Genomic DNA, 24,316 nt, shown 5'->3' on the forward strand with positions numbered 1-24,316 from the left:
CTTAATGAGTAATGTGCTTAGAATGTACAATAACTACAAACAGGGGTTATTCACATCAAATATTCCTTTGAATAACATATTAGGTACTGTTATTGATCTGGTAGTCTTATGGGTATCAAAGTTGTCAACAGTCATTCATCCTAAGTAAGGTTACCAAAAAAAAGACTTTCAAATCAATCACAGGCCCTTTCTACAGGTTTAACAATGGATCAGTGTTCAACACTTACACTGTATTGTACTGAACTATTTAATTTATCAAGACCACTTTTGGATATGGTTTTGCTTAACAATGCTGTGCCTAAATTCTCACAGGTTGGGGAGAACTTCCATGTGTTCAGCCCAAGTCAGAACCTGCTTGGGGTGAGCCAGCATCTCCAACTTCTGCTGTGGACAATGGCACCTCTGCCTGGGGCAAGCCAACAGGGGGAGTTGGAAGATGGGGAGACGGTGGCCACGAGTCCTCAGGACACTATGGCAGGCCCGCTGGCCCCCCAATGTCTGCACCCTGCAAGCCAGGTGACTACATCATTGACTTGTATTGTCAATTGTCAATTTTGATTCAGTATTACCTCTCTGTACTAATATTGACGCCTTGTTTTAATACCTCTAGCAAATAATGAGAGTGAGGTCATTGTTTCAGGAAAACCACTTTGTTGGACACTCACATTCGAATTGCTGTTTCATATTTGTTATGTATATAACAACTATCGTCAAATTTCCAAATTTTTATTGACTTATATTGTGATTAGAATTACACTAAATTAGTGTTTTAGTTATAGTTTTGCAAAAAAAAAAAAACTACTAAGATGCCTTTTAATTCTCCTGTATCATTTAGCCCATCATTTTTACTTTTAATCTCTGCTGGCACGTTGCTGTGCTGTTTGTTTTAAAAACAGGAAATGACACCAACTGTTGAGGGCACATATACTCAGTTAAATGACAACAGTGCCACCAAGTGGCCACATTGAAATGTACATGCTTTCTACCCTCTCATTCCTTCCCTATGGGATTTTTATAGATACAGCAAATACTTGAAGAAGTTTACATTCAAGGACGTTGAGATGTCTAAATTGACCCTCTGTTTGTGACTCCACTTAACCCCTTCTCTAGGCCCTAAACCTATGCAAGAGAGCTGGGGGAATGGAGGTGAGGACATGAGCATGTCTACTGGCCAGTGGGATGCAGAGGATGGTGACATGTGGAACAGCCCCACCTCCCAGGAGAGTAGCTCCTCTTGCAACTCCTGGGGCAATGGACCCAAGAAGGGCCCAAGCAAGGTCAGACAACAGCACCTGTCAAAAAATTACAGACAGACAGATGGTTGTCATCATAACAAATATTGTTGTTGCAAAAAAAATTTAATTTTCCTTTTCTATTATCAGGCTAAGATGGGAAGCAAGCCCGACGAGGCTTGGATCATGAACCGTCTTATCAAGCAGCTCACTGACATGGGCTTTCCGGTATGTGGAACTGATTTGCATGAAATCCCTGTTTGTGCACCACAGTTTACACATGACACTTTCCTGCAATTTGACTCGTCCAGTCCTCTTCACAAATTGAAGCTTGTTGTTGGTGTGTTACAGAGAGACCCGGCTGAGGAGGCTCTGAAGAGTAACAACATGAACCTTGACCAGGCCATGAGTAAGTTCACCAACATATCAAGCTTGAGCACTCTACTTCCGGGTAGATAACGAACCATGGTATTCTGACAGTTCACTATTTGTTTTGAGAGCTTAATGTCAAATACCTGCATAAACTAAGTACCATCTTAGACAAACAAATAGGATGTGTTTAACGTTGTAAATAATCCTTCTCTTCTATCTCCTGCCTTTAGGCGCCCTGCTGGAGAAGAAGACGGATTTGGACAAGCGGGGCATGGGTATGTCCGATTACAGCAACGGCATGAACAAACCCATGGTGTGTCGGCCTTCTGCGCTCTCCAAAGACCCCTCTGACCGCACGTCTTTTCTCGACAAGGTAACTGAATTGCGCAGCCTATTATGGCTCTCACAAAGGTATTTGAGTGCCATTTTGAAAAGAAAATCCAACAGCAGCTGTGTTCCACGTGTAATTGTGATGTTTTGTGACTAATTCTGTTTGTATCTTCATCATCTCGGTCCAGGATGGTATTTTGTCAGACGACGCCTCCCCATCACCATTTCTGCCTTCCCCCAGCCTGAAGCTCCCCCTGGCCAACAGTAGCCTTACCGGGCAGGGTCTGGGACAGGGCAACCCGGGGCTGGCCATGCAAAACTTGAACAACAGACAGCAGGTAACACATTCTGCCTCCTGGTGTAAAGAAGCCCACAACATCACTTGAAATGGCAATGATAAGAAATACTACAAATGCATTTCTTGTCATATCATCGCCAACACATAAAAGAAGAAGAGAAGAATGATGAAATACTCTTCTGACATAAAATGAGAAAAAGGAACTAAAGAAGATACGTGTATGTTCCTAACTGCTTAAAGACAAAGAAAATAGACAAAAAATACACAGGAATAGAAAAAGAAATCCCAAACATCCCTTTTCTGTTATATTTCCTTCTTTTTTTCATCTTTTTTTTTTACTTGCGCCTGTATGACCTTGCCTAAAGTGCCCAGTGAAATCAACAAGATTTGCCTCCCCCAAATATCATAGCCTCACGCGGGCGTGGCCTAGAAAAGTGCAGTATGTCCTTGAAGCCCAAACAAAGACGGTGTACACAGGCCTTTTTTTGTTTGCACCATAAAAAGAGCTCTCAAGCAGTGTGCTGCCAGAAATGTGCTACAAAAGCTGCTTTGAATGGGATAAATGTTTTGGGTTACCCTCCTTAAATTATTTTTAGGCATTGGATCCACAATAATTGGAGGGTTAAGGTTTTTTTTTGTTTTTTTTTTAACTTTCAATTACCGTTTTACCTTATGACAGTTGAATCCATATAATATTCTCACTAGTATTTTTTTTTAGGTGTTTCCCTTTGTATACCTTTTTTTTGTCTTGTACTTACAGATACCCAGTGGAATGTTTGGCAGTAGTGGAGCAGCACAAACCCGGGCCATGCAGCAGCAGCAGCAGCAGCAGCAGCAGCCTCCTCAGCCAACAGTGCCACCTCTCAGCTCCTCCCAGCCTAGTCTACGTGCTCAAGTGCCTCAGTTTCTCTCCCCTCAGGTATGTAAAAGAGAGCCGGTGAGAAACGATAAAAGAGTCAACGGCAAAAAATGAGAGCAGCCTTAATTCTCATCAAGAGGGAAATTTGGCCCATTTTCTGCGGAACCTCGCCCACTTCCACAGCTGATGCTGTTCATCCAAAACAAACGCAGGATCCTGATAAAGCACAGTGCATTCTTGGAAAGGGAAATGACCAATTGTGATACCAAATTTGACACAAATGATGACAATTCAATTGAATGGTAATAGTGACTACATAACCTTGACAAGGTCAAATTGACCCTGCAAGTCTGTAAATTGCACTGCTGGTCTGATTGCCAGGGGTCATGAGTATAAACAACAAAGGGGTCCAGTTTTTTCCTCTGTTGTTTCCTGTTTTATATTGTCTATAAAACTCTCAGAGCCGTGTCACATGTTTTATAAAAGGATTTTTAGAGATTTATAAATAACAGTTAAAGGATTCATGAAGGCAGTTGTTGGTCTATAATCACAGTCTTTTACCAGAAGTCTCTGGCAGCTCTTCATTTTCTCTCTTTGTCTGTGAGCAGATCGAGAAGCGACGGCTCTCGACTTGCCGGAAGCCTTCCGTGTTGTGCTTCTTTTTTGTTTGTAATTTGCCGCAACTAACCTGTCATCTCTGCCTTCTCCAACCCATTCTCCCCCTCTGTCTGTCTCCACCACCCTCAGGTCCAAGCACAGCTTTTGCAGTTTGCAGCAAAAAACATTGGTCTGAATCCTGCACTTTTAACCTCACCAATAAACCCTCAACAAATGACTCTCTTGTACCAACTTCAGCAACTGCAAATGGTGAGTGAGACTTCCTGTTGTCATCTCAAGTTGTAACGCTGCTAGTAAAACTTGTAAAGTCTTGTTTGTTTAAATCTATTTTTGGAAACATAAATAAATAAAACAATATGCATGTGTGTATATATATATGTATATATATGTGTATATATACATATATATATATATGTATATATATATATATATATATATATATATATATATATATATATATATATATATATATATATACATATATGTATATGTATATATATATATATATATATATATGTATATATATACATATATGTATATGTATATATATATATATATATATATATATATATATATATATATATATATATATATATATGTATATGTATATATATACATATATGTATATGTATATATATACATATATGTATATATGTATATGTATATATATACATATATGTATATATATATATATATATGTATATGTATATATATATATATATGTATATGTATATGTATATGTATATATATATATATATATATATATATATATGTATATGTATATATATATATATATATATATATGTATATGTATATGTATATATATATATATATATATGTATATGTATATGTATGTATATATATATATATATATATATATATATATATATATATATATATATACATATATATATATATATATACATATATATACATATATATACATACATATATACATACATATATACATATACATACATATATATATACATACATTATTCAAGAAATACACCTAAAATGCATCACAATGCTAATTATTAGGTGGATTGTTGACCTCTTGTTGGCCCTTTCTTTGTTTTTCTCAGGCGTACCAGCGTTTACAAATCCAGCAGCAGATGATGCAGGCGCAACGCAATGTTTCCGGCCCAATTAGACAACAAGAGCAGCAAGTGAGTCAAAGGCGTTGCACCATTTGCGTGCGGTGTGTGTGATCATGAAGCCCACACCGTCGCCATGTGACTCCTTGTGAGCACGGACAAAAGGTTGCTTTCGTCATCCTCGCTCTCATGTGATGGCATCATTATAACAATGCAGAAGAAACCAAAGAGTTGCTCCACATTAGCTTACGCAAACCCGATGGCATCTTCATGGGAACTTGTGGGGAAGTTGTTTCTTCAATTCTCAGACTTCCTCCAACTCAGAAAAAGCAGAATGAGCGTGTTCTCCTTTCTGGAAGTCTGTTAAAATTGAGATGTTCTTAATTAATCCTACCGCAACGATTTTCTTTTGAATCGGCTCTTTACCTCTGGCTTTGTTTCACACTCGGAGGTCTAGAGGTAGAGACAATGCTTGCATGAAAAATACATGAACTGCAATGAAGAAATCTGCCAAACACAAAGTGGTCTGTTGGTGTTGCTATTTCAGACGAAATGAATTGAATAGGATAGGAGAATTGAATAAGCGCGCCTTGCCAGTACTGGTTACTTAGTAAAGTGGCCTTGATGCATTACACTACTAATGATGGTGTTACTGTGGATCCATATAGAACTAACTCAAATGCTTTGTTTTTGTCCTTTTTTTTAATTATCAAGTGTGTTATCCTTTACTGGGCGTTTTATGGGTACAGACAATGTTGGACAACTGTGACTACTTCATTAGAACACTAATAGATTGTGTCCAGTTGTGGCAGTAGCGTTCTATGGCTTTGCCCTTGATATGTGCTCCCATGTTGCACAACTACTGTCCTAGTCTTTGATTTTCTCTTCACCCTGCTTCGTCACCTAACTCGCAGTTCCTCTCTTCCACCTGACTCTCAGATTTGCGCCCCCGTTAAGAGCCCAACGTGACTCTGCCATTTTTCAGCAATTGCTCTCGCTTTCTCCCAGGTTGCACGTACAATCACCAACATGCAGCAGCAGATCCAGCAGCACCAGCGTCAGCTCTACCAGGCGCTGCTGATGAAGCAGCAGCAACTTCCCTCCCATTCCTCCTCCTCCTCCTCGTCCTCCTCCTCGACTGGTCTGCATCCTCCCGGTGGCCCCGGAAAATCAACCCTAGACCCCTTCACTGGCCCGCACCAGGCTCCAGGCCTCGTCGACACTCTGCACACCAAAGAGCCGCCATCTTCGCCCAACACCTACAGCACCTACCCTCTTTGTGAGTCCTCGCACACGCCCGATCGGGAAATATACTGAGGCAGTGGGTGCAGTGCAGTGCCACGTCTGTAGCAATGGAGACTTCATCGAATGCTTTGTGAATCTGCTGGAGTTGTTTTAATGAAATAGAATTCTCACTTAAAAATAAACAGCGATGGTAACCAGTGTTGTAGCAAACATGACGCTGAAATTATAAAGGCTTTAAGAAGAGTGTGTTGGAATTTGGGAATGTTTGGAATTGGCTGTGATTTTAACTATTACACAAATGAAATGGGATCTGATCTCATATTGTTTTTTAGGCCTCTTTACAACTATAAGACATTTTATAAATTACTATTATAAGATTATATATAAGATAAGCACACTGCTATTTATTGAGCTCATACGTCCTATTGTTTCTGTGTGCAGCTGGACTGAATCCAAACATGAATGTAAATTGCATGGAGGTTGGGGGTCTGTCCCTGAAGGAGCCCCCCCAGCCCCAGTCCCGCCTGTCCCAGTGGACACACTCCAACTCCATGGACAGCCTCTCTGGCAACTCCTCAAACATGGAGAACAACCTCAACAAGCACGGTGCGTCCACTCTCTGCCTCCCTCCCTGCCGCCCTCCGCTGAGCAAAGTTTCCACATAACCTTTACAGCAACACTCAATCATGATTGCGATCGCAGGTGTTGACGCGTTGGGGCGTCTCCGACTCGCCTCCCTCCATCACATCAGTCGAGTTTGAATCAGCCTCGTTTCTGGGCACTTTGGTTTCTCTTTTTCTATCACGTCTTTCGATCATAATCTCGGTTGCAGCCGAAAAAACGCGGCCTCCTCTCACTTTTAGAGTTACTGTTACAGCAGAAGCTCACCAACTTTCTGTCACACTGTTGCTCAATGATGTTTGAAGTCGATAAAGTTTTCTGCTCCACATTCTAACTAAGTCAGAGAAGTGCTGTCTTGGGCTTTTTCGTCATGTAAAGTGGAATTATTACCAAAAAGTTCATCTTCATGCAAATATTACATATTAGCAAACACAAAATACCTGCAGAACACACAACCACGTTATATATCTGCCAGGTAACAGTTTTAACACAGAAAAGGATAACTGACAGCTTTTCTTTGTACATTTTACACTAAGTCATTGGTCTATTCTTCCTTCAAAATGTAATAATATTGTAATAATGTTAAAACACAATCACTCTCATAGGACAATCAGTAACTTTAGATATTATACCAGTTGTTTGCCGTTGCTTTGGCCTGCATTCACAATTGTGATTCAAGACAGTTAAAGATGGTGTTTTTTTCACTGTTTATTTCAGCTGCATGCAAATGTAGAACTACCCTCTATTTCCGTTTGACCTATTTTCCTGTGCATGTGTCAGGTGCCATATCTGCTGCCTCTACTCTGGGCCCTCCGGGGAAGCCCCCCCAGCTGGAGGACTCGTACAGCCCCTACAATCTAATGTCCAGCTCCGAGTCTCCCACCAGCCCCCTGGTGGCCCCAGACAGTTGGGGCCAAGGCAAGAACCCCAACGAAAAGATCTCCAATGGGACCAACATTAACTGGCCCCCAGGTGAGAACCATCTTCAAGGCGATACCGTCAGTGAGTTCGCAAGCCGTGTTAAGCTGCTGCCTGCCTGACGAGAGCTCCGCCTGTTAGCTGTGTTGCCTCTGATGGTACAGTAAAACGTATGTTTAGGTGAATTTAAAGGTCCAGTGTTGGTAAAAGCTCAATATACAGCCCATACATACATTAATAAAAGTGTATAATCTCAGTACAGTGTTTTTCCTACCCTTAGAACAGCTCTCATATACACAACCAGTCAAAGGTTTGGACACACTATCTAATGCACATTTTTCTCTCTCTTTAATACATTCTACATACAAAAACACATGTTTAATGAGTTTAATAATTATGAAAGGTGGCTATGTTGAAGAATTTAGATATGAAATGTGTTTCAGTTGTCTTACACTTTTTTTGTTTCCTCCATAATTCCATGTGTGTTCATATGTAGTTTTGATGCCTTCAGGGAGAAACTGCAATCTCAATAGTCATGAGAATGAAAGAAAAGACATTCAATTCATAGGGTGTGCCCACGTTTTTTGACAGGTTGTATAGATACAAAAATATACATAAATATACAAAAATATCAGGAAGCCTGCTGTGGACAATCCAGCTGCCTGACAGTGCGTTTAGTGATTAGGGTGAACGCTCCCGTCTTCAAATAAACCAACAAAGAAGAAGGTGGATGAGGAATCCAGGTTTGGCTGCGCAGGCCACCGTAGCTCACTGGGAGGGGAGGGAGAGTGAGAGACGCTGCAAAACGAAATCAAACCACTTGATGTCACTGTTTCCTCTTCAAAATCTCCAAATATTACACACTGGACCTTTGATGAGGAGAAGAAGAAATCTCACCCTGCTCTAATGAAACTTCCCTGCTCTCGTCTCTCTCGCCAGAGTTCTGCCCCGGTGTGCCGTGGAAGGGCCTTCAGAATATCGACCCGGAGAATGACCCCAACATGACCCCTGGAAGCGTCCCCAGCGGTCCCACCATCAACACCAACATCCACGATGTCAATCGATACCTCCTGCGTGACAGGAACGGAGGTATGAAACGAGGCAAGGCGATTCTTTTTCAACGTGTCGTTCGCTCTCTCTGCCAACATCTCAGGTTTTTTGTTTTTTGGTTTTTTTTTGGCTCACACTAGCTGCGTTTCCATGACAGTTCTCCGCAAAATAAAAGTGATATTTCTAAAATTTCGACAAAGTACAATTTTCACACCAATTGTGAGAATTACGTTTACTGAGGTTGTCATGTTTTTCTCTTTCATTACTTGTAAAAAAGATTCCGTCTCCTCCTCTATCCAAACATAACGCACCATTTTCACTTGACGTGAACTGGTCATGTGACCCCGTTCATCTCGTCCGCTGATGTGTAAATGCGAAAACAGTGTTTCCATGACAATATAGCTCTATGTGGATACATCTGAAAATCCACCTCATGAGAGCGTCACAACCTTTTTGGCCATTTAGAGGTTTTTCCAAGTTTAGCTGTTTCCATGACCAGTTTTTTATTGCCATATTTAAGTTTTGTGCAATTCTCGGGGTGATGGAAACGCAGCTAGTGATTTAAAAAAAAAAAAAAAAAAAAAAGCTCTATTTTCCATTGGTCACATTTGTGTTTCCTGTGCGACCGTGTAGCCACTTCCTCCCCGTCATCTCCGCTTCACCACGGCTCTCTGCCCGCCGCCAGCAGCGACTGGCCCGCTAGCGGCTACGCTAGCGCTTTCAGTCTGTCCCTGTGTGATGGCGACGACTCAGGTACACGCTCACAGTGTGTGTCCCCCCCCCTCACCACGTGACCCCCCCCCCCCCCCCTCTTCCTGTGTGGACCCAACTGATCGTCTCTCACCCAACGACGAGCCCCCCTGATAAAACACCTTAGCCTCCATTATCTTCCTCAGTCTTGGTTGAACCTGCCACCCCCCCCTCCCTCCCTCCACCCCTCACTGCTTGTCACGCCTCACTCGTTCTCTCCTCTGTGCTTTGAAACTTGCTGGCTGATGAGCTCGTCTGATCTCATTTTGACTAAACCCAAGCCGAGCACGGTCCTGGTCAGGACACACCCACCCTGCGTGTCTGTTCCTGGAGATGAACCGTTCACCAAGAGTGCAGCTCTTGCGCTTTGTGAACGTTGAATTTGTCAAGTCTGTGAATACGTTTTTGTATTTGGTTGATTTGTTCTCATTTCAACGTACGGCAACAACAAAGAGCTGTAATACGATGAAAAGAGTGTGAGATTTTTCTGTGATAGTCGTGACTGTTTACTTCCTGACATTCAGGGTCCGAGGGAGCTTTATTGTCAGTTCTGCAACGTGTGTAGTGCATACAGACGATTGAAGCTGTGCTTGTCAAGGGCCCACAGTGCTACAGTAAAACTTTAGTCAAATGTAAAAATACGAGTCAAAAGCAGAAGTGACTAGTATTCACATTGTGTACTAAAGTGAAAGTATGGATAATTGTGTAAAGAAATGCACTGGGAAAAGTACTGAATCAACTTCTCCAGAGATGTACTTATTTATAGGTTCTGCACTGATCTGAAAAAGAAATACTCAAGGAAAGTAAAGATACCTGAAAACTCTACCTAAGTACATTCTTTCAGTATTAGTACTTTGTTATTTCCCACCTCTGGTCGAAAGACAAAAGAAACACTGGCCCGGTTTAATGTGAGAGAGTCTTTTCACGGACCGGTGGGCTAAAGGCCCGCAGCCCGGGGGTTGGGGACCCCTGCTTTAAAGTGGCAGTGGTGTTGTGTGCATTTCCAAATGCCCTAGCAAATCTCCACCTCTCTCTGTTCAGATGAATGGTTATTTCATTCACTTCCGCAAAAATGAGTTTCAGTTTGAGTCGCTGTCTTGATATTAAGTCAAATTTGCACCTTTTTAATTTTGCGGGGTGAAGCTGCAGTCATGCCAACTGGAGTTGTGGTACTTAATGACACATTTCCTCTGGTACCTGAGAATCAGTGAAAGGACCGTAAATGTCATGACTCTGTCGTCTCTGAACGCTGCTGTAACTCTTCTCCTCATTCCCACTGTGAAGGTAAACTCTCTGAAATGAAGTCCACCTGGTCCCAGGGGCCCATCTCCCAGAGCCAGGGCTCCCTGTCTCACGAGCTGTGGAAGGTCCCCCAGGGGCCCCGCAGCAGCGCGGCCCCCAGCCGCCCGCCGCCAGGCCTCACCAACAACAAGCCCTCCTCAACCTGGGGAGGCAACTCGTTGGGTCTGGCTCAAGGCTGGAGCGGCGCCTACTCCTCTGGTGAGCTCCACTGGAACACTGCACACTGGCCCATGCAGCATTGAGACATATCACCACCTCACACGTCTTGTTGAATATAATGTTTTAAAATGAAAATAACACGTTTAAATTTTTATTCCTACAATCAGACAATCAGATTATTTGTTATTTACAGGTCTAGTGTGTAAAATTTGGCTTGGTTTATGTTTTTTACGCTTTACATGCAGCCCATAAATACGTTAATAAACATGTGAATAAAATAAAAGTAAAAAAAAAATAATAATAATAAATAATAATAATAATAATAAAAGTAATTTGGTTTTCCTACCCTTACAATGGTTCTCATATATACACTACCAGTCAAAGGTTTGGTCCCACCCAAATTGAATGTCTTTTCTTTCATTCTCATGACGATTGACGTTGCAGTTCCTCACTGACGGCATCAAAACTACACACGGACACACATGGGATTATGTAGGAAGTAATAAAAGTGTGAAATTACTCAAACACGTTTTATATTTAAATATTTAATTATATTATTATTAATTGTTAAATTATGTTTAATTTCAAAATAGCCACCTTTCATAAAATTACATATATCTTGCTGCATGATGACATATATCTTGCTCATGTATTTGGTGTCTTCAGTATCTATCTGCAGTGTAGAAAGTTGTAAAGATTTAAAAATAAATAAAAGCATGAGGCAGTGTGTCCAAACTTTTGACTGGTAATGTATATTAATATACATCCTTAACAATTTTACATACTGGACCTTTAAGTTACTGAGTTTTATTTTCTTTTTTAATTAATTTTCATTTCGAAACATCACCTCGTTCTCACTGAAGGCCTCAGAACTGTGATAGACACATATGGAATTATGTAGTAAACAAAAGAAGTGTGAAACGACGATCCACCTTTCATATTAAACACAGTTATTTAACTCTTTTTTTTTTTTTCTTTGCTACAAAATGTCACACATCTTGCTCATCGTACATTCGATGTCCTCAGTATGTACGTACGGCGTAGAAAATAGTAAAGACAAAGACGGAGACCTTGCGCGAGAGGGTGTGTCCGAACTTTTAACTGGTAGTTGACATCCGGCCCAGGAGCCACTCAGCCGCACAGTCAAAGCCGCTGGCTCGGCTCGGCACGGCGCTCTCTGTTTCCAGCTCCAGCAAAACCTGCTGCGCACGCACAGATTCACAGGTGTGGCAACGTTCACATCTGCAAGCGCGCCGTGCGCGTGTGTGTGAACACGCCCTGCTAAACTGACTTTCTGAGGTTTACCAACTCTGCGAGAAGCCTCTCTGTACTGTGTGACCCTGTTTTGACACGACACGGAGTGAAGCGGAAAGCTTTGCAGATGTGCGTGATGGCGCTGGGATGCAGTTAATCACCCAACACCCCTACCCCCCCCCCCGGCCCCTCCTCCCACTTGCTGTTGTTTTTTTTTTAACAATGTCTGGTGTGCGTATCTCCAAAACCAAGTCCACCCGCACCACAGCAGCACCTTGCACCTGTGTTGTCTTGTAATGGTTGCCTCTGCTCTTCCTGAACAGAGGGAACCACCTGGAGCACCGACAGCTCCAGTAGGACCAGCAGCTGGCTGGTGCTGAGGAATCTCACGCCTCAAGTACGTCTTCCTTCGCCGCCTCTCACCACTTTTAGTGTAAAAAATAAATAAGTGAATCACAGATGATGCTTTGCACAGGGCTCACTGAAACGATGGGCCGCTCTCACTGCTTCTCTCTGTGCTCCTTCAGATCGATGGTTCCACTCTGCGGACCCTGTGCATGCAGCACGGCCCCCTGATCACATTCCACCTCAACCTGACCCAGGGCAACGCCGTGGTGCGCTACAGCTCCAAGGACGAGGCCGCAAAGGCTCAGAAGTCTCTGCACATGTAAGCAGGATCTTTATTCACCGAGATGCTTTTTTGCCGGTTGGCGCCCGGCTTTGTTCCAATATCTTCCCTGGCTTTAGCCCGGTTGCCTCAGTGATCCCCTTTCGCCAGAAAGTCTTCTCTAATTATGTGAAACGATGAATTTTTCATCATTTGAGGAGACTCCAGTCTGCCTGCTGTCACACCTGAGAACTTTGAGCAGCGAGGTTTTTCAGTCGGCAAGAAGAAAAACAGGGGAACGTTACCTCAGAACTGCTGGTGTAGCATCCCTGGCTAAAGGGGGAGGAGCTGCGTTTCCATGACAGTTGTTTTTTTTTCGCAAAGTAAAAGTGATACTTCTAAAATTTCAACAAAGTGCAGTTGTGATTTGCAGGTGTTTCCATTGAATGGTGTGAAATCTCGTCACAGCTTTTCAAAGCCTCATTTGCCCTTTCTAATTCCTTGTACAGATCTACTGTTGCAGTGTTGTTTGCTGTCAAGAATGCTTGTTTTCTCTTTGAGTGCTTGCAAGAGATATTTCGTCTCTTCTCCATCCAGTCATAACACAGCATTTTCACTGGAAGTCAACTGGTCACGTGACGCCGTACGACACGTCGAAATGCGAAAAAAGTCTTTCCATGACACCTTTGCGATATACCTCTACATGGATATGTCTGGAAAAACCTCCTCATGAGAGAGTAAAAACCTTTCAGCCATATTTAGGTTTTGCACAATTCTAGGGGTTTGGGAAATGCAGCTTGAGCCTCTGTTCCAGCAAAATCACTGAGTATGCTGAGAAAGAGACAGTGTGTGGATGTAACATACGTACAAAGTGGTACTGGAGATGTGTTTGTAGTTCATGAAAGTGAGCAGAGCAGAGCACCAAACCCAGTGGTCGGGGCTTCTGCCATTTCCTGCCTGTCAGAAAGCGCTGATTTAGTCAAGAAAGTAGCTCAGTCAATGAGGTCAACTCCATTCATCCAATTTTCTGCAGAATCGTACTTCTTCTTTCGGGGGCTGGGCCGGAGTCGAGCTTTTTCCTGTGAAGAAAAAAAAGGGAAAATCTGTGGAACTTTCAGAGTGCAGACCGTTTTATTTTTGGAAGTGACATGAGGCAGGTGGGTTCGTGTCATGTGCAGTCAGCTGTATCATGATATCAGTGTAGGTGAAGTCACACTTACCAGTTAAGAGGTTGTTTTTAGTTCACAGGAAATTCAAGCACAATGTGGTTCAGTTTATTTCCAACGTGTGCTGGTTACATATTCACATATCAACATATTCACAGCGGTTTCTCATGCACATTTGAACACTTCCTTTATTTCGATCGTACCGTTGGCCAGTCACTGCAGAAGAATCTACAATATGCAGAGTTGACAGCTTGGTCGCAGATATTTCATCGTTCAACGTCTTTGCTCAAGTATACATAGAGTGTAAATAAATACACAATATTTACTATTTATAACATACATGATAACATAATACATAGTAATACACAATAAACAGCTAAGTATGTAGTATAAGTTCCATCATGGCTTCAAGATGTTATCAGACGCTGTGGTTCAGATTGTTCCTCCTTGTGCTTTGTGAACACGCATGCATGATTTTAGTGTTTCTGACACTGACTCATGCTAGTTGCTCAATCCATCCCATGTCTTAGTTCCACACACTGATACACTGATGGCTTCTAGTTTTGTTTTAAGCTCAGTTTCTCTCTAAAATCACATTTCTCCTCGTACATTATTAGGTAGCAAGTTGTTTGCTTTCTAAATCATTTTAGCTGTTTGAAAATATATCAGATCAGATCATTTTAATAAGTTGCAATAATTAATAATTTTTACTGAAGTACATTTTAGAGCCTGTACTTGAATCAGTGCTTTTACCAGACTGTTGTTTTACTCAAGTATCTGTGCCTTTGACTTAAGTACAGAATGGGAATACTTTTGCCACCTCCGGATTGGATGAACAAAGAATTTGTTGACGGCTGTGTATCCGTCACTTACATAGGTCAGACAAATATTGCACTGAATGTACTGCATGTATCTTCTAGAGTTTAGTGGTTCCTCCGGCTCAGTGGTGAAACACCGACGCTCTCTTCCCCATTTTGTGTTGCTATCTTGTGTTGAAAACCCCACCGGCGGAACTCAGCTGTTCTCAACACTTCCCCAGTGTTGGACTACTGGAGGTTGGTCTTAGTCTTAGTCTTAGTCTCAGTCTCAGTCTCAGTCTCAGACTCAGACTAGGAGGCAGTTTTACTCGACCGCTCAAAACCCCAGCTGCTGCCGTTTGACGCTCTGTTTGTGACAGCCAGAGTGACTCCCAGGCCCCTTGTTCCTTGTTCATTCATTTTTTAATTTTATGAAGCAAAGTTGTTTTTTTGAAAATGGTTCAAAATAGTTTGCAAAGCAGCAAAAAAAAAAAAAAAGAAAGTGTTGCTGCTGTTGGATTTCGAAGCAAACTTGAATTTAAAGAAAGATACCGGTCATTTGTTTCTGTTTTGTTGTTATTTTTCTTTGATGTCTGAAGTCTTGGTCCGGTCTCCATCTCGATGCTCTCTGGTCTTGCTAAGGTCTTGGTCTGGGTCCTGGTGCAGTCTTGACTACAACACCACGCTTCCCTCCTTGTTCCGCAGGTGCGTGCTGGGCAACACCACCATCCTGGCCGAGTTTGCCGGCGAGGAGGAGGTGAACCGCTTCTTTGCACAAGGCCAGTCGCTAGGGGCCAACACCACTAGCTGGCAGGCCAACCCGGGAACCAATCAGAACCGCATGGGGCAGCCCCACGCCATCGGCCAATGGAGCAGCGGCGGCGGAGGAGGCATCGGCATTGGAGGAGGAGGAGGAGGAGGAGGAGGCAAGCCCGGCGGAGGCGACCTGCTGTGGGGGGGCGTCCCCCAGTACTCCAGCCTGTGGGGGCCCCCCGGGGGGGACGACGGCCGCGTGATCGGGAGCCCCACCCCCATCAACACCCTGCTGCCCGGCGACCTGCTCAGCGGGGAGTCCATGTAGGGCCACCACACACACACACACACACACACACACTGACCACACACTGACCACCACCACTGGGTCACGGAAGCCATCGGTGGAGGGGGAGCGAGGGGGGGGGGGGGCAGAAAGAAAAATAATACAGAAGAATTTTAAGAAAAGGAGCAAAAACCCAAGTGAATCATGTGGCGATAATCAGTATCATTTCAAACCCTCTTTGTTTTTTCGAACTGTGAAAGGCGAATCAGAAGGTCCGAGTCCCAACTACACACACGCACACACGCACACACACACGCACACACGCACGCACACACACACACAGACTGACTGGAGACTCGGGGGCCCTTCCGCTTCACTCACCTCCTCTTTTTTGTCTTCTCGACCCTTTTTTCGTAAGGGAAAAGAAAAACAAGCAACTTTTTTTTTTTTTTTTGTCGTTACCCCCCCCCCAACACCCTCCCACCCTGCCGCCGCCTTTTGATATTTTTGAAATGTATCATTTGGAAAAAAAAAAAAAAAAAAAAGAATGAAAAAAATGAGAGGAGGTGGAGTTGTTTTATTTTGGATTTTTCTTTGTTCGGAGAAGCAATCAAAGCTGCCATCGAAGACTTTCCCTTACCTCCAAATGAACAACAACAAAAAAAACCAACAAAATCATCCCAAAAGAAGACTGAAAGACGACCATTCCCAGCATGTCCATGGCCAACGATGTGGTTCAAAAAGAAAAACCTTTCTTACTCGTTATTCGTTAACGTTCTCATTGGTTTCTCGGCACTACTATTAGCCTTAAGTGCTCTGAGGCCCAGGTCCTTCCCAAGACGCCTTTGGGCTTTTTTCCTTTTTGTCTTTTTGGGAGTTTGTTTTGTAACTGAAGAACTTGCTGACTGAAATCTTGCACAGTTTCACCCTCTGAGCCAGTTGAAGCGGTGCAGGACTGATGACGACCGGGTGGGTGGGGGGGGTCCCGCTGGGCCGCTGGACAGTGAAGGCAGCCTGGCCGCGGAGCTGGACCCGACCAATCATCAGCTTTCATCCTCTTGACTTTGACCTTGGCTGAGGAACTGATCAAAAGCCGTTCACTGTCCCTCTCTCTGTATTCGGGGGTTGTGAGGGGAATCTATACTGAAGCGCATTTCTTTTTTGAAAAAAAAAAAAAAATATCTATCACAACATATAAGCTGAAAGAAGATTATGTCGACCTTTGCTGCGCGTCCAGCGGACGTCCTGGACACGTGAATCACTGACGTCCCGCAGAGCGGCGGCAGGAACTCGCGATCGCTCGCGACTTCAACTGGTGCTTTTTGTCCAAAAAAAAAAAAAAAAAAAAAAAAAAATTGTTTGTCTCTCGACGTCGCCGTTGCGAAGAAGCCCGGCGGTCTGCACCATCAGCCGGTCGCCGGGGTGGGGGTGCGGGTGGGGTCGGGGGTGGGGGTGGGGGCGGGGGCGGGGGCGGGTGTCAAAAAAAGAACCAGAACTTCACCTTTGGACGTGACAGTTACATTGTGCAATATACACCATCCACCTTTCTTCCGTCCATCACTGTTTTCTCCTCCACCTGGAGCTGCTCTCTCTCTCTCTCTCTCTCTCCCTCTCTCTCTCTCTCTCCCTCTCTCTCTCTCTGGTCCTTCAGTTTGGCCTTTGGTTTGATTGTGGCTCATTGCAGCAGAAACACTTCTTTGTGGGACTTTTGAAAACAAAAAACGAGAAAAAAAAAATCCTTACACCCCCCGCCCCCCCACCACCACCACCTCGGATTCTCTCCTCCACCCCCCCCCCGCCCCCCACCACCTCCTTCTTCTGAAATGGTCGAGAAGAAAGGAAGAGAAAATCTGCAAAGGGGAAGAAGCAGCGTTTGAACTGTGCGCAGCAGGAAAACTGAACCCTGAAGTGTGAACACACAATGACGCACACTTCCTCTCTGCACCACCAACACAGACCTGGGGGTGGGGGGGGGTGTTCTGGGTATCTGGCACAATACCAAATAAGAGGGGTTCCTTCTAATGCAGTAGAGCCACGAGTGTTCCTTGCGTTTGGTACTGTACAAAACAGAAGAGACTGAGACTTTTTACTCACAAAAAACGACAAAAAAAGATTTAATAAAAAAAAAAAAGAAATTCAAAGGGTTTTTATCATAGCACTTATGAAGAGCGGCTCGCTTCAACTGCAATCCAATAAATCCAGGCGATGGTGGTGGTGGGAGGGGGAGAGGCACCTGTCTAACAACTGCCGTGGTTCCTCCGGCTTGGAGGAGGAGGAGGAAGAGGGGAGGGGGAGGAGCGAGAACTGGAGGAGGAGGAGGAGGAGGAGAACAAACTGCAGTCAACTCTACTTTTCTTCATCCTCAAACAATATGAAAGTAATATCTCTGGAAGAGGATTAGGGGCCACAAGACGAGAAAAAATTTGAGAAAAATTAAGATAAATTTTTTATTCTTCCTTTTTTTTCAAGAATTTTGAGAATAAAGTCAAAATTGAGAGATGAATGTGAACGGCTCAGCGAGCCCAGTGGAGTCCTTCCCTTTTCACCAGTTTCCTGTTCGACTTTATTCACAAAATTTCAACCTTAAACTCCAAATGGAAACTGAAATTTAGAAAAATAATATTTTTTCTTCTTGCGGCTGCTGATCCTATTTCCCTCCACCGAGTGCCTCTCTTCTTCTGGGGTGTCGAGCGGCAGCCTCCCCACCCCCACCTCCCCAACAGTGCAGCACTTCCTCCACCCCCCCACCGCCTCCTCCCGTCTCTCGGTTCTTTGACACTTTAGCTGGAAGATGTAATAGTCAAATTTCTGGAATTTGTTGCCAGTGTGCTTTTGTTTTATCTCCTCTCAATTAATATTATTATTGTTATTGTCGTTGTTATCATTACTATTATTATTATTATTATTATTATTATTTTCAATGAATTGTTTGACTTTTATTTTGTATTTTATTTTTTGGGGCGTTCCAATGTCGTTGCTGTTATTTGTCTCCAGATGTTTTTTGCCGGCTGCTGAACTTGAAGCTCGTCTTCACTGTCCCAATGCAGAAACACTTTAGGTCAGCGGTGCCTGCGCGTCCATCCTGTGTATTGAATGCAAAAAAATGGGGATCAATACTACGAAGCGTTATTGATTGTTTGTTTTTTAGCTGATTGTGCTTTTTTTTTGCGTTGGACAGTATTCTGTAGTACTTCCAGGTAGGAGCTCCAGATGTGGGGAAAACTGAAAAAAAAAGAAAAGAATTAGTTTGGGGGGGAGAAGGGGGGGGGGGGGGTTTGTCGCTCTGAACTTCTCCGCCTGCTCCCACCCTCCACACCCACCCCGACCAGAACCCACCCTCGCCCAGCTGCTAAGACCTCCTCTTCCTCCTCAACCAGAGCCAGTAGCCCCTCCCTCCCTCTCCGACCAGCCACTCACTGGCCCTTCTGTCTGTTACTATGCAAAAAAAAAGAAGAATTTAAAAAAACAAAAGAAAAGCGGCCGAGGGCCCTTAACAGCATACCGAGCTAGTGGGCTAGTGGGCTAGCTAGTGGGCTAGCTAGTGTGTTAGCGAGGCCCAACTTGGGAACGAGCACTTCCTCCCAGAACCTTCGACTGGCGCTGACAACGCTTGTGTCCAGCTCAATCTCAGGGTCGGGGGAGTTGACAATACTTCAGTGTGGAATACAGCTCTCTCTCTCTCTCTCTCCCTCTCGCTCTCTCTCGCCCTCCCTCTCCCTCTCCCTCTCCCTCTTCATGTCTGTACTGTCTTTCTAACTGTGAGAGCCACCAAGTCTTTGGATTTTAAAGGCCGTCTGACCGACAGACTTGACGAATTCCAACTGAGATCCTGGTCGGGGAGGATTGGCCGGCACTTCTCTCTCTCTCTCTCTCTCTCTCTCTCTCTCTCCCTCTCTCTCTCCCCCTCCGTCCCCCTCAGGTCGTTTTCACCGTTCAGTTCAAGACGCCAAAACTCGACGTGCCAACGTGAATTCAGCCGTGTCACACTGTATCTCAACCAAGAGCACTTCTGTCTGTCTGTCTGTCAGACCTGTTTTCTTCGGAGGAGATTCGCTAAAAGGGCCGCGGGGGCCGCGGGGGTGGAGGAGTGGGCAGCAGAGGGCAGGGGTTCGGGGAGGGGGGGGGGGCTTCATCATCAAACCCCCGGAGCGACTGAGATTTAGCGCATTGTTTGTTGTTTTTTGTCCTCTTCTGTTTGGAATTGTCCAATGCCTGTGTGAGTGTGTGTGTGTGGGGGGGGGTCAGTTTGCTACAGTGCACAGTTATGGGTAATCCCGGGTACATATTTTTTTAAAACCAAAAAGGAAAAAAAATCGCATTTTAACATCATTTTTATGAAGTTTGACATAAAAAAGATCTAAGGAAAAAAATTGCGAAAAAATCTAAATGGTTACAAAAAAAAACAAAAAACAACTGTATGATATGTTGAAGCTCTGCACTCGATGCTGAAACGTCTCGACTGCCTGCAGCAGCAGCTTTATTTCTTTTCTTGTGGATACTGTATTTATCTCCTGTGTGTGTGTGTGTGTGTGTGTGTGTGTGTGTGTGTGTGTGTGTGTGTGTGTGTGTGTGTGTGTGTGTGTGTGTGTCCTGCTCAAAGCAGGGGCCCCGCCCCAACTGTACATTTCCACACACACACACACACACACACTCCGATGCCCCCCCACTCCCACTGTATCAGCCTCGCAATCTCCCTCGCCCTGCATCAGGGGGGCGCTGTGGAGCCGTTCAAGAGGCACAAAGTCTTAAGGAGAAAAGTTTGTTGTTGTTGTTTTTTAAATGAAAAAAAATACAAAACGGGAAACGGCTTCGACCTTTTCCGGGACTCCAAGTCCCTGCAGCACACAAGCAAAAATCACTATTGCCTGTTTCTGTAACTGCAACTGCCTTGATCCATGAGCGGGTTGGAGGGCGGGGGGGTTCCCATGATGCACCAGCACCGAGAGGCTCTTCCTCTCTGACAGCTCTGTATACATGGACACACTCAAGACGTCCCACTAGTCTTTGCTTGGAGGAGGAGGAGGAGGAGGGGGAGGGGTGGGGGGGGGGGGTCACGACCTCTGCAACATTCAAAGGTCTTGGTTGAGTCCGACTGAAAATGAGCAATACGTATTGTCCCCGCAAATAAGCGACAGGAAGGAGGGATGGATGGAGGTCAGGTCCAAACTGATACTTGATTGGTTGATCAAAGCTGCGTGGGAGCAGGATTTATTTATGCACGTTCTGGTTGTTTGGGGCCGCACTGGCAGCAGCAGCAGCAGCAGCAGCAGCACTCCCCCAAAGTGCTCGCACTGCTCACGTACGTGCATTGGTTTTTGTCGTTTAGCCCCATCTGAAAAAAACAAAAGAATTTAAGAAGAAATTAAGAAAGAGATAGAGAAAAAAAATTACAAACATATCAACAAAAAAAAAAACGAAACGTCGAACGCAAATACTTGAATCATAAGAGCGCCAATAATTTAATGTGAAGTCGGTGGCTGTTTTATGTTCTCCTCATCTGACAGGTACACTTTGGTTGGGGATTTTTTTTTCTTTCCTTTTTTTTTTTAGAGAATATGAAAAATGTATTAAGTGACAAAAGCAGAATCTTTGGAGGTGAAAAAAATGCAAAAGTCATCTTGGAACGCGTGCGCGCTTGAAAGTGTGAATGTGCAACGAAAACTTTGTGTGTCATCGGGCTTCTTCTCGGTCCCGGCATGATGTTCCACTCAGTATGTTCTCTCCCTCTCTTGTTGTTGTTGTTGTTGTTGGGTTTTGTTGTTTTTTATCATTTTGTTGTTGTTATTTGCTGTTGTTGTTGTTGTTGTTGTAATCCAGTCAAAAGTTATTCAGAAAAAAAAAAAACCTATTGATCTTCTAACGTTGCACTGAGTGTCTGCTGGCCCTCACTCAGCCGATGCTAGACGAGCGACTCTAAGTACGGAGGGACGATGGTGACAATTCACGTGTACATGTTTACTCAAGGACTTAATGCATTTATTTTGTTTGTTTGTTTGTTTTGCTTTTCATTTTATCTGTAAAAAAAAAAAAAAAAAAGTTTATCTACCTTATAGTGGCTTTTATTGTGGGAAATAATCCAGTATGAGGATTATCATTGAGTATTGCACCATTTTTGTTCCGACTATACAAAAGAAAAAATTAAAAGGACCAAAAAAAAAGAGAAAATTGAAGAAAAAAAAAGCTGAAAAAAAAACCCAAGCGAGAACTGTGGCCATAGATAGCAAGTTAGAAGGACTAGTGAGCCCTGTGTTAGCGGCACGGATACATGCAGAGGGAGGAAGAGTGGTGGAGGCGAGCTCGTATCCAAGACTCATTTCAGAGGTGCCTATCTTCTCTTCTCTTTTCTTTTATTTTCTTTTCTTTTTCTCTCTCTATCTTTGTCTTTCTCTCTCGGAAGCCTGTCGTTTACAAGCACTTCACATGTTTTTTTGTTTTTGTTTTTTTTGTCCGAAGCTCGAGGAACTAGAGTCGTTTCATCGTTCTATCGACAGGAATGTTGTTGCGGAAAAAAATCAACTAAAGGACAAACGCTCTCCTCTTCCATTCAACGCCGACATGGAAAATCTTGCAAAATGAAGACTTTATGCTACTTCTTCAAGAACTCTGGGATTGATTCAGTGTTGTGTCATATGTTTTCTTTCTTCGGCCATCGGCTCTCTCTATCTCTCTCTCTGTGTCTCTCTGTTTGTGACCAGATGTGACTTTATGTTTGTAAGCGAGACGCAGTTTGCTCACTATCTTGCACACTCAAAAAAGAAAAATTTACAAAAAAAAAACAAAAAAAAATAATAGGGTGTGGATTTAGTCTCAGGAAGGCCAGGGTTCCACACACCAACTCCTTCATCTCGAGGTTTCCACGTGTGTGTTTTTGCGTGAAAGGAACAACAGGAAGGAAGCGAAAGAAAGAAAGAAACTCCAACTGAAAACCAAGTCCATGCAAGCACTGACTGACTGAAGATACTGAGGTTAGGACGAGAAGGGAGGGACTGCAGCGGTTCCCTTCAAACAGCAGCGACGACAACAACAAAAACACACACACACACACACACACACACACACACACAAAACGTTTGTAGCAAATTTTCTATATTTACCAAATAAGACTGAGAATCAACTTTGAAAGAAAAAAAACGTGTGCTTTACATGTCAAATCTATGTAGAAAATCGCTTTACATTGAAAACAAACGATCAATGGTTTGATTGTTGCGAGGACAGGGAGGAGGGGGATGTGTTGTTTTGTGTTATTTTTTTGTCGTTCACCCTGTGGTTCAGGGAAGCATCTTCTTCTTCTGTTGAATCATCTCTCAGATCTCCTTTCCTGTCGCCACATTTTTTTTGTTTGTTTTTTGCCGAGTTTCATCTGTTGTTTGTTGCGAGTGCGCGAAACTGTGTGTGTGTTTGTGTGTCCCGACAGAGGTTTTTTGTTTTTTTGTTGTTGTTTTTTTTTTTTTCAAAAGGTTCAGGTTTGAAAGGTTGGAGGACAACGTTGTCGAAGTCAACATGATTCTGATCTATGCACAAGTGGGGGGAGGGGTGGGGTTCAGGGTTTGATGGAGGGTCCCTTCTAGTTGTCGTCTCGTACTCCCACCCCACCCCACCCCCAACCTCTTCATCATCATCATCTTTAGCAAGACTTTACACTGCGTCGCCATGCTGTGTAATCCTTAACCAATGAGCGCTTATCCTTCTGCTGAAGCACTGTGGGCTTGTACTGAGGATTTCAAAAATAATAATAATGATACTAATAATAATAATAGTAACGATGATGAGTGAGCCCACCACTTTTCAAGGCTGTCTCTTTTGTAGGGGGGGAGGGGTGGCCGGGGGGGGTTCTTCGCCTTTGCCTTTTCTCTTTACTTTCAAAATAAAATTTCAAAAAAGGAACAAAAAAAAAAAACAACATAACGTTTAAAAAATGTCTGTAACTGAAATACAAAGTTGTGGCTTTTAATGTCGTTCAGAATTTTTTTTTTTTTTTTCTTCCCCTCCTCATAGAATGTGATTGTTAAGGACATGCACCGGAGGAAAAAATGTTTCCATGAATTGTGGAGCTTCTTTCAGACTATATTAATAAAATACGGATTTTCTTGGCTGTCATATTGTGTATTTCTCTTCTTCTTCTTTTTTGAATGGGAATTACGCCTAATGAGTTCAGTTTAAGTCTTTATGCAAACATGAATAGCAGAACATTGAAAAGTAATTATAGGTCACATCAAAATACACTCTTCTAAATATGAGATTGCTGAAATGATCTTGACATCAATATACATATATTCCAAAGCTATATCTTAGCCATCCAGTTAAAGGCCCAGTGTGTAAAATCTATAGAGAAATATAAAATTATAGGGAAATGTACACAATTCAATGGTAATAACAAAAAAAATGCATTTCTTCACAAAAAAAGGGCACCAAACTGAGAGAAAGACACTTGTCTTCCGTGTCACTGAGCCACTGCGCATGCGCGACGCAGGCGCTCTGTCGCTGCAGCACATTGCCGGTAAACTACAGGCCTGCTGAGGTCCAACTGGTCTCGGACCACCGCGGCGACAGTCAGTGTCGCTCTGCCACTCAGAGAAGCGCTGCAGGTTTCACTCACTGAAAT

The 24,316-nt window shown here is 43.4% G+C and overlaps 1 protein-coding gene and 2 long non-coding RNA genes across 6 annotated transcripts in view; 2 read left to right on the plus strand and 1 right to left on the minus strand.

The window, feature by feature from the left end:
• The window catches only part of tnrc6c2 (trinucleotide repeat containing adaptor 6C2), a 45,379-nt gene extending 28,914 nt beyond the window's left edge, over positions 1-16,465 (plus strand). For 2 of the 4 annotated variants that reach the window (XM_076043056.1, XM_076043078.1), the window contains 17 exons: positions 313-516; positions 1,111-1,277; positions 1,383-1,460; positions 1,584-1,641; positions 1,835-1,977; positions 2,123-2,272; positions 2,993-3,151; positions 3,839-3,958; positions 4,795-4,878; positions 5,815-6,085; positions 6,493-6,657; positions 7,453-7,644; positions 8,530-8,691; positions 10,675-10,890; positions 12,429-12,502; positions 12,633-12,772; positions 15,381-16,465. In XM_076043056.1, coding sequence (XP_075899171.1) covers positions 313-516; positions 1,111-1,277; positions 1,383-1,460; positions 1,584-1,641; positions 1,835-1,977; positions 2,123-2,272; positions 2,993-3,151; positions 3,839-3,958; positions 4,795-4,878; positions 5,815-6,085; positions 6,493-6,657; positions 7,453-7,644; positions 8,530-8,691; positions 10,675-10,890; positions 12,429-12,502; positions 12,633-12,772; positions 15,381-15,756 — 2,759 coding nt within the window. In that variant the 3' untranslated portion in view covers positions 15,757-16,465. The remainder of the gene's footprint in view (positions 1-312; positions 517-1,110; positions 1,278-1,382; positions 1,461-1,583; positions 1,642-1,834; positions 1,978-2,122; positions 2,273-2,992; positions 3,152-3,838; positions 3,959-4,794; positions 4,879-5,814; positions 6,086-6,492; positions 6,658-7,452; positions 7,645-8,529; positions 8,692-10,674; positions 10,891-12,428; positions 12,503-12,632; positions 12,773-15,380) is intronic. The other 2 variants (XM_076043070.1, XM_076043062.1) reach the window with 2 other exon arrangements.
• A 3,382-nt stretch (positions 16,466-19,847) lies between these two features.
• LOC142899566 (uncharacterized) lies at positions 19,848-22,744 on the plus strand. The gene is made up of 2 exons (XR_012928785.1): positions 19,848-19,887; positions 19,936-22,744. It is a non-coding gene; the product is annotated as an uncharacterized LOC142899566 (long non-coding RNA).
• A 405-nt stretch (positions 22,745-23,149) lies between these two features.
• Positions 23,150-24,316, minus strand: part of LOC142899559 (uncharacterized) — a 3,126-nt gene continuing 1,959 nt past the window's right edge. Inside the window, exon 2 of the long non-coding RNA XR_012928784.1 lies at positions 23,150-24,316. This exon is cut by the window's right edge and continues 956 nt beyond it. This is a non-coding gene — a long non-coding RNA (uncharacterized LOC142899559).

Source organism: Nelusetta ayraudi, unplaced genomic scaffold, assembly GCF_046127955.1.
Source record: "Nelusetta ayraudi isolate G7.1 ecotype Tasmania unplaced genomic scaffold, CSIRO-AGI_Nayr_v1 ptg000004l, whole genome shotgun sequence".
In the NCBI taxonomy this organism is placed as follows: Eukaryota; Metazoa; Chordata; class Actinopteri; order Tetraodontiformes; family Monacanthidae; genus Nelusetta; species Nelusetta ayraudi.